The sequence below is a fragment of the Phallusia mammillata genome, chromosome 8, assembly GCF_965637545.1.
Source record: "Phallusia mammillata chromosome 8, kaPhaMamm4.hap1.1, whole genome shotgun sequence".
Classification (NCBI taxonomy): Eukaryota; Metazoa; Chordata; class Ascidiacea; order Phlebobranchia; family Ascidiidae; genus Phallusia; species Phallusia mammillata.
Genome location: NC_137259.1, coordinates 1628088 through 1638482, shown reverse-complemented (window position 1 = coordinate 1638482; position 10395 = coordinate 1628088). Strand labels below are relative to the sequence as shown.

The following is a 10395-nucleotide window of genomic DNA, read 5'->3' as shown; positions in this document are numbered from 1 at the left end:
CAAATACAAACAAGTTTATTTGCTTATAGATGTGCCTTATGCCGTTTTTACATAGTTTTTGTTTAATTCGTGCACTTGCTACAAAGTTGACAGTGGCTACAAAGTTGCCCTAAATCTGCTTCGCGATTTCACTTTCAAACGATTGCAGCAAAGCAATACAATCAAGCCACAATGGCACGATTCCAGAACCGCACTCGGCTCTGTGATGAAACAATCGAATTTCGCCTCGGTTTTATTCGCAATCCGTTCGGCAATAAAGCAATCGACTCGAGCGGCTGACGTCACGGCCCTGCTGTTGACGACTTCCTTATGCCGGTCACGTGACAATCGCACTTGATTCGCGAGATCACGTGATCGTTCTTTGTTTCGGAATTTGTTTATCCCAAAACGTTTCTGTGCGGCCGATGTGCCGACGGTCACGGCGATGCTAAAGCGCGAAAAAAGGCTGCGGCAAAATACTAATAGACAATATATCCGAGTCAAGCGGGTATTCAAAGTGATGTTTTTAAGTACACTTCATTTAATTGCGTCATTCCCTACGCTGACGCTAGTGCATGTAGCAATCCCAAGCGATTCAAACATCACAATATTTTCTCCTCATGCATTAGAGGAAAAAATGTTTGCGCGTGCGGTTATACACGTTTGCAACTATGTTGTAATGTTTCGATAACGTTGCATTTATCGGTCAAACTTTTTTAATGCGCTTCCTTTAAATCTACATATCCAGAACAATAAATTGTTTTTTAAACATGTGAAAGTACATTGCAACGATGTGTTTAAGTTGCAATGATATTATTTTTCAACGAGCAACATCCATCCGTTTGTACATGCCAATTTCCTAGGCCTGCAACTGCACAGAAATTAGCCTCAAGTGAAATGCAAAAAACGTACAAATTTAAAACTTATGTTCGCGTTTGCAAATCCAAGCCTTAAATGAATTTACGAACCGGTCTTCGCACTTTATAACCGGTTCGTTGTTCTAGAATAAAAGGCACCCTACCCGATTTTTACTTCGCAAGATTTTTGCTGTTCTTTGTCCCCCTAGCTTGCGGCAACACCTGGCCTAACACCCAACCAAATGAACGCCCTGTTCGGTGTTTTGTTGCAAGGCAGCCCTTCTCTTGCGACATGTGTTTGTCGAGCACGCGGCCGACCATGCGCTGATCACGCCGTGCGCACGTGTTCGCTCGCTCGTTGCTGTGGGAACCTGAGATTAAGAGAAACCGCATGCATAAAATATTCCAGCTTAATTTTGCACGGAAAAAGCTTAATACTGTTAAAATTGGAACTAATAATCAACATTTTCTGATGATGTAGGCCTACATTGTTTCATTAAATTCTATTTGAATAAGGTGATCTTGAAAATAAACAAACAAGCATTCTGTTTCGTTTCACAAATATTTCTTCCTTTTTTTCGGATCATTTTGGCATAAAATCTTATTTTTGTTTTCACTTGTATAATTTCATGTCACAATTGTAAATCCAGCAGGCGAAGTTATTATTTCATTTGACAACCACAAACGATGAATACGAACACATGTCCCCAGCTTTGTCATTTGTTACTAAACAAGAAGCGGTTGTGATTCAACAAATACCGCAATATGATGTCATATTACAAAACATAAACATTACTGACACGAGGTGCCCATGCATGAAACACGCATCGAACACGCAGAAGGTATTGATTTCTCGACCTCCAACCCAAACCAGTCTTTCAATGTGATTGGTAATCCATCAAGGCTGTAAACCTAAACATTACACATGATTACAACTATTTTCTGTTTGCCTACTTTTTAGTACGATGTTCCCTAATAAAACTTGAGTCCACAAAGCTGTTACTGTTCAGCCCTTGCTTGGTCTAATGAACCAGGGCCTAAATTTAAAGGTATAATTTAAAGGTTTTAGTAATTTGCTTGTGAACAATAGTTCATTGCAAAGTAATGTGATGTTGCCTATCAGCGTTAACATACGTTTAAAAACGAATGATCCAAATGCAAAGGCTGTGCAACTTTTTTAACATGGTTTAGAACGAATCTGTATAATTTGCATTTGAATGAAACGTAATATTAGCACAGGCAACGCAATGTATGAAAATGTCTTCACTGTAATTTGTATGAAATTAATGTAGAGGCAAATGTAACCTTTCCGCAATACAAATCAATGATATAGTGTGTTCTTCAATTATTAAAGAACGCTTCGTGCACCGAAGAGCTGTTTTATAGGCTAGATTATAAACGAGCTTGAATTACAAGAATATTTTGCTGAACAGCACCACGTATTGATTTGCCTATTCCGAATTCATCAATTGTTAGTCAATAATGGTAAAAGAGCTTTGTTTGAGGAAAATTGATTTGTGACGTCACTATGCAACAGATGTCCAATTTTTGTGGAAAAGCAGTGACTACAAAACATCTGTAATAAATTTCTACGATTTAGTCCCACCCTATACAATTTAGTTGAACATTTAAAAATTCAATGTAATTTTAGGTTATGTCGTTGTGAGTTCAACTAAAATACCTCTTAAAAATTTAAGAAAGCTATCGAGTGTTGTGTTTTTGGTTTGTGTTGATTAGTTGTTTACAACACCGAGCTGGACAGGATTTTACTTGGTCATAAAATATCGTCAATTAGCTTGATCTACTTTGTACGTCCGTTGTTATTTCCTGCGCCTGTTGCACAAAACAAAGGCCCTTAAAGCAATTTTTCCGCTAAAAAATAATTCCTATAGGCTGTAGCAATGCTTAACATTATACTTTCATTTGTAATTGTTTTAATTTTTTATCGCATATGATTTATGCTAATGCAAATCAAATAGACTTTATTATATAACGAGCATCCAAAACGTTATACAACAGGCCAATTTTCCACATCAAAATATTTTTGCACTAAATTTTTCTGCACTGGACAAAACATGTTATTGCAAAGTTTCTCGTGGACACAACATGTTATGGTAATCTTCGTGTGAACCAATATGACCCGCGAAACAGGAAGAGGTCAGTTATGCAATGCTTCATAGCTGTTTGTAGCCCTGCAATGATGTCACTGTGTTAAAACAAGCCTGCAATATTTCCCTTATTACTTATTTGTTGAAAAAACGTAACTAGGTTTATGGTAAAAAAGACTATTAATCGCGTATGTGAAGGACATAATTTAATTAAAAACAAATTAGAAGTTTTTGCTTAGCAAATCTTTCACCAAGCGAAATAAACTCAAGTAGTCAGATTTCGATGTTTCTTATGTAATAAAATTGTGAAAAAAGCTTGGTTTGTTATCACAAATTTGTATAAATTTATGCAATGTTTTTGCACAGAAAATTTTGAAATACAAAACTTTTTCAAAACTATTTTAAACTTTAAATAGAGTGGTCAAACCCATTCTTACGTGAACATTAACTGGTGCCCTATTAATATAAACTCAAAGGGACGAATGCATTAGCGTTATAATATAAACAACGTTCAATGAGAACAACACATTACCGGTCCACGTGCTTCCTTATCACGTGAAAAGGGCGTGATCGGCGCGTGGTCAGTGGCCTGGACATATGTTGCAATCAACAGCGACCGCAAGTCCCTTTAATTATTCAAAGATCGATGCAGAATGCCATGACTTGGTCTCGGGAGCCTGATTTCACCAACGCACGTGTTTTTGACATCTTGACGTAAACTCTACGCTTGGTTTTTGATGTTGGCTGTCAAAATTAGACGCTGGCATGTTTCATAATAAAGACTTTTGTAAACAACGTAAAGAATATTCAAAAAGTGTTTACATTCATATTTTGTTTATTTGCTTCTTTCGAATTGACTTTTCCAAGATTGTCCATATATGTTTGTTTACACTTTGTATGTAGTGTTTTTTGTGTAGCTCATGTTAGCTTTAGCATTCTGCATAATCGATAATCGCAGCTTGAACATCCTATGCACGCACCCTTTTGAGATTCTTCAACAAACTCTTCTACTTAAAAATATAAATTGCTAGAACGGTTTCTTTAGGACTTAGCAGCTTTGGGCGGTTTGTTAAATCAAGCGGGTATTATGGACTTTCTCAAAAATTTGCTTGCCAGTATTAAGGCAAATCTGTAAACTATTATAATAGTTATTAATTATTTGGGACCTTACAATTTAGTGAAACTATATTTGCGGTAAGGTTTCTTTTCAGCAGAAAAATGTAAAATGCAAATAATTTATCACCAAAATCAGCGATAGAGTAAAAAGGATAATTGGCTCTCAATAAAACAGCAAGAAAATTACTGATATTGGCCACTGAACAAACTATAAAGTTCAACCAGCCGAAACTTGTGCCATGAAACTGACTTGACAGTTTGAACCACATGATGTTGTAATTCATTTACTGTTGTTCAAGGCAAACGTCACCTACAAGTTCCCCCTTGTTCTTGCGACACATTGTCAAACAAACCCGCTGTTTTCCCGGAAAGGTGTACCATGTAACAGGATTTGCATTCACGCAGCAGCCCACAGCTTGATCAGCCGGTAACCATGCCCCTAACATCACATCCTTTTGTGTTTCGAAAAAAATCAATGTCCATGCATAGGCACTACGATATTTTGTTTTTAGTTAGAGGTGCATTGGTAAATAGAGGTAAGTGATGTCATAAAGTGCATGGTTCCGCAACCGTTGTGCCGGGAAACGATACCAGCTGCCTTGTAGTTTAACTGTAACGTAACAAACCTTTCTAATAAACAGGAACATTAACAAACAAAAAACATACGATTATAATAAACTATAAAATACCGAGAGACATGCTTTCAACGCAAACAAATATTTTTATTAAATAAGTATTTTATAAATTATTGTGTTTGATAATACATTGGCATGCGCATTTTAGCCTTGAAAATTAAGTGTGTCGTAAGTGCAAACGTTGCACAGAACTATCATTTCACCACCACGTAATGACCTATCCCAAAGCGTATGATTCGTACAAAAAAATGTCGAAATTCGTACGTCGTTGGTTCAAACTCCGTGAAAAAATGAAAAGTTGCGACTGGATTATACAAATGAAATTTTTTAATGTTTTATAAGTACGTGAGATGGAGATAAAACAGTCGCGTATAATAACAAACATTAAACTTCGATAAGGTTGAAGTCATCTACCGTTTTTTACGATATGTATGTATTTATATAAAGCAACTTCAGTAGCTCATTCAAATACAATAAACAAAAGTATGCAGTAATTTTTCACCTATACTCGTAAACATGTAAAGGCTCATGTAACATGTGTTAATGTGTTTGGCCCTTTCCGATTACAGCTTTTGACACAGTTATGTAGCGTTACATAATCGGCAACAATAATATTGCAATAAAACTGTCATTCTCTGTCGCTTGTACGATTTGTGGCAATGTGCTGTGACGCAAACAATGTGATTTGTGACGTAACGCAACTGCTTACGTCTTATACAATGTTTTCGATTGTGGTTTGTTGTTGTTATTGTTCAAAACACAAAAACAAAACTGTTTGTCCTGATTCGAACTGGTGTTGTGTGGTTATGTCATACGCGCAACAGCTGGGGTTTTGAATGTTGTGTTTACCAGTTTTATTTAAAATGTCCGCACTAAGCTTTTTACATTTTTCAAAAGAAATTTGCAGTAATTTTTCCATCTTCGTTGAAATTTTAGTCCAATTTCGGTTTTACCTTCATCACTATGTCACGTGATGCCTCAAGAAACTTTACTTTTGTCAGAATTTTTAAAATGACTCAATAAATTAGATCAATGACTTTTTAAAATGTTTCGACCTTTCTCCAAAATAAGCAAATCCCAACGAAGCCCTAAATCTTTTCCGCCCTCTAGCGAAATATTTAACTGCTTCAGCACACACGTGAAGCTGATCGTGATTTGTCAACGGGAGCGTCCTGGGTTCGAATCCCGTAAACAAATGGGTCAGGTGAACGCGTTGCTTTTGTTAACCAGTTCTATTTTGTAAAAGATTGACCATATGGTTTGAGTCTCCTGACACATGTTTTATGTTGTTTTAATCTGTGGTTCAAAAAGATATTTATAATTGTAAGGCCGTGAACGACTTTTACATTAAAACATGACTGTTTATTGCATTACAAAATACCACAAGTGCAATTACTTTTAATATTTCTTTTTGTTGGGCACAGACTTTTGTTGAACCACTGTGACTATAGTTTACAGTGCAGCGGTGAACTCCAAAAGAACAGGACATGCGGCTCACGAATAAAGGTTAAGCGACCGAGGACTTTTTTGGCCGCTAAACTATTTAGTGCAGTACTTAAGGATTTCAAATTCTTTCAACAAATCAAAATTTTCCTACCATCTTACAATGCGACTAGAATCATAGCGAATTTCACTAGCAGCTGTTGGTTCAATATATGCGTGTTTGGTACGCAACATATCTTCACAATACCGTGTAGCTGCAGCGCGTTTAATCATCATGATCTACCATTTGTGCCATCCACTATTTTGCGCATTTGCGCAGCTGTTGCCGACTTGGTGATTGTTTCAGTGCAATTCTGTCTCTTTGTGTTCTTTCACCAAGCGGCTAAACTCAACAAACATAGTAAAATTACGTAATATAAGAGGTGTGGCTTGCGTTCTTATTATGGCTATTGTATTTGGCCTACCAGTGTAAAATTTTGCACACCCCTGTGGCTTGAAGAAACAAACGTTGAAAATGTCAGTAACTCATGTCGTTATACGTAACATGGTTATTAATAAATATAACAACTTAACAATATCATCTCATTTTATCATTTACTCATTCATTAAATAACCGACTATCAGGTCAACTGATAATAAATTTGAAAACATGTAGATAAAATTAAGTTTTACAAAACAGAATGTAAAATTACGCATATACGGGTCATATTGTCACCTGGCTATCTATTCAAGACTTCGAAACAATGTGAAGTATTTTATGCCCTTAGGCAAAACGACCACGCCATAATACCGGTTGCAAGCAAGATGCATCCAGCTAAACAAGAAAAGGACAAAAAACTTTTGCTTAGCTGAACTTACCTTTGTGGAAGACCACCCAATCTAAACCTATTTAAAATGTATGTATTTCATACACACGTTGAATTGACTAAAAAAATTTATGACACTGTTATTGTTTCTGTACGCATACACAAATGGGTCCCAGATTGCAATGAACCAGATTTTTGTAATGGCGGAAGAACTTGAGTGCTTGGGGTAAAAAGGTGTCGATGCAAAAGTACATCAAAATAAATTAAAAGGAGGTATTGCAGGGGCTTCTCACCAGGAATGCATTAGATTATTATGGGTTAAATTCAATACTATGGTAAATACAAAGGGGGTGCCATAACTAATTGGCAAATACAAAAAAGGTGTGAACAAGTTTATGAAATTAAAATCAGTGGGACATTTTTATTGACCGTAGCTAAACTAGTGTGGATCTGTTACTCAATAAATCTCCGATTCTACACAATTTTGTTTATACTTTCTTGTTATGTATTTGAAAGATAAAAAGTAAAATTAATCAATAAAAGAAGCACATGACATGCAAACACACAAAATAACAACGTAACGCTTATTGCTTGAGAAAGAAAACCTGAGAATCCAGGATTTTTGTTACTGAACATAACTTTGAATGGAACAAAATATCAAAGCTTTGAATAAATGGCAAAAAGCATTACATGCAAAGAGAAGCAGTTATGTACAAGAAAAGCACAAAACACAGTAAGTCTGACGCGGTGATAAAGCAACACGAATGGTAGGCATGAATAGGTACGAAAATAGATCTTTTCTTAAACAATTATGTTAACCATGGTTCGATACAGTTAAGGAACACTGTGTAGTTACGATGCCAGTGTGTGTGATGAACATTACTCTGTGTACATTCTTTAAGTCTGTTGTCTTTATCCAGGGTTTTTAACCCAATCACATCATCATGGTAAAGCTGCATAACAAAAAACAGACAAGTTTTAAACCTATATTTGTAGTTTTTTCTTGTTTTATAGCCGCATAAGTCAGTATTAATGTTTTGTATACACTTTCATCTATATCACATTTACATTAACTACAGTGATTGTCAAAACGATTTAGAGTGTATGGTAGTTGCGTTTACTATTTTGATTAATTAGGTCAGCATTGTGGTTTCTCATGTGCTAACAAGATGATAGACCTATTAAAATAAAACAGTTTACATGGAAGCAAAATACATACCCTGAGTTTTCGCATCTCCACAGGTTTCTCGTTTCGATTAAAGCAGCCGAACTGTGCAGATTGCCATGGAGCAATGACACCATCATCAGGTCCGCCGATAAGAACTAGTTTACCAAGACGAGCAAAGTTGGATCTCCAGCTCGGGGGAAAGGAAAAGTTGTCTTGAACACTTTCGTTGTTCAATGCAGCCAAATACGAACTGTATTTTCTGTACTGCTTTGAATGGTGAGGATCTGAAATATTGCAAACTGAAGCTTAAAAACGTGTCAAACATTTGAAATCACAGGGTACTTTCAAAGATAAAAATACATTTTGTGAAACATTAATGGTAAAAATAAGCTTAGTTTCACACTACGCCAGTTAAAGAACTTGATAATTTATATAACTGCACACAATTAACTTACAACAAAATTGCCAGCAATGTAGAATAAAACGTAAACACATGTAGAATTAAATATACACGAACAATTGTCATCAAATTTTCACCGATGATGACAATGGTTTTTGGCAAAACGTTTGCATAACCAAATGCACACAACTAGTAATCCTTATTTGTTACTTGTATCTCACAATATGACAAGCAGTTCATGCATTATTTAACATTATGACAGCTATCATTTTGACATAATCACCTTTCCAATAATTTCCAATCGAAAACAGCTGTCCATAGTTTGTGTAAAAGAATCTGTACAAGTCTTCTTTCAGTTTGGATGGCAGCAACCAGTTAATGAATGATGTGTCTATAAAAAAGTCACAATTAGGATCAAATTTGCAATGCACAGTTGAAAAAACAAAAACTTATTTTATTTCTATATTTACATTCAAATAACAGGTCACTTGACTCAATAACCTATGTTTTTTCGGTATCTTGCTGTTTACTAACTGTTTAACAATGGAACTGTGATAAATGAAGTTTAAATGCCAATAAAATTTTGACTTTGACTTGACACACAGAAATCAGATAAAATCAACCATAGTGTTATATTTGCTTACCTCCGAACTGTCCATTAAGTGGAGATGAAAGGGCTATAAAGGAGTCTACGTTGTGATGGTCAGTTGTTTGAATAATACCTCGACCAATAAGACCACCTGTTGAAAATAATAAAAAAAGTTCAAAATGTGCACCAATACAATTTCGTAAATATATTTAACTTATGTAAAAGCATCAATCCAATAAATGATAAGCTGCATATTTAACTTAAATTGGTTATTTTAAACGTATCAATGAGGCTTTGGAGACCGTATTTTTGTTACATGGTTGGCAAAAGATTAACATAAAGATTACGTGACCTCCGGGTAGAGCAGTGGCGTGTTCGACATGTAAACCTATTCATTACGCCCTTTGTGTTTTTTCAACCATAACAAAGGCCTTTGTCGTCATTGGTCAATCGTCCCGGCGCGGTAACTAACGGTCAACGGATCGCCGGCTGCCCATTATTTAGTTATATAACACAGAACAGCGGACAAAGCGCGACTACTAGGTTACTATCGGTCACAAGGGAAAGCACATGCGTCTTTGCGCGGGCCAATCAGAGCGCGACGTCAGACCGCGCCATCGGTTACTCCAGGTCATTTTACTAACCTTGGGAATATCCGATTAAATGGACTCCGTTCTTGGCTTTTTTCATTATAGGATCAGTAATGTTTTTGATGACAGAAAGCTGTTCCCAAAGTGGCTTGAAACTGTAGTAATGGTCGAATAAATCCAAGGTATGTACTTCAGTTCCTGGATGTGCCTAAAGACAAAACGAAATCCTTTGTTGCCTATTTGCTAACACATAGTAACCCTTGTCTGCGAGTGTTTAGCTGTACGTCTTACATAACACTGCACGACATCTTACATAACACTGAATGACATCTTACATAACACTGTATGACATCTTACATAATACTCACTTGGGCCCTAAAGTTTAAACCATTGTTAGTTACATTGTGCTACAAGCTTTTTAAATCATAGGTTATATGTTACATTTAAATGGTTTTAAATGGCATTTTACAGTATACGTACCTTTTCAATGTAAGCACCCAGTTCAGACAAATCCCTTGCATCGTCAAGTATTCCATGAATAATAATAACTGGTTTATAACCATAGGTCTTGACAGCTTGAAGCAGCAAAACAGTCCACAGTTGTAGCATAGCAAACGCCTTCATTCTTGACATTTTTAATTTGAATTCAAGCTAAGTTGTGATAGAACTCAATCTAAAAACACAAACAAAAAGGAAGTAAGTAC

At 36.0% G+C, this 10395-nt stretch overlaps 1 protein-coding gene across 1 annotated transcript; it reads right to left on the bottom strand.

Moving 5' to 3' along the window:
• Positions 1-7423: 7423 nt before the first annotated feature.
• LOC145204099 (lysosomal thioesterase PPT2-like) lies at positions 7424-10395 on the bottom strand. Its single transcript, XM_080076526.1, has 6 exons — positions 10172-10395; positions 9746-9899; positions 9157-9252; positions 8796-8903; positions 8164-8396; positions 7424-7897 (listed from the first exon to the last, which is right to left on the bottom strand). Exons 1-6 carry the CDS (start codon positions 10322-10324, stop codon positions 7754-7756), a joined length of 888 nt encoding a protein of 295 aa, XP_079932652.1. The 5' UTR covers positions 10325-10395; the 3' UTR covers positions 7424-7753.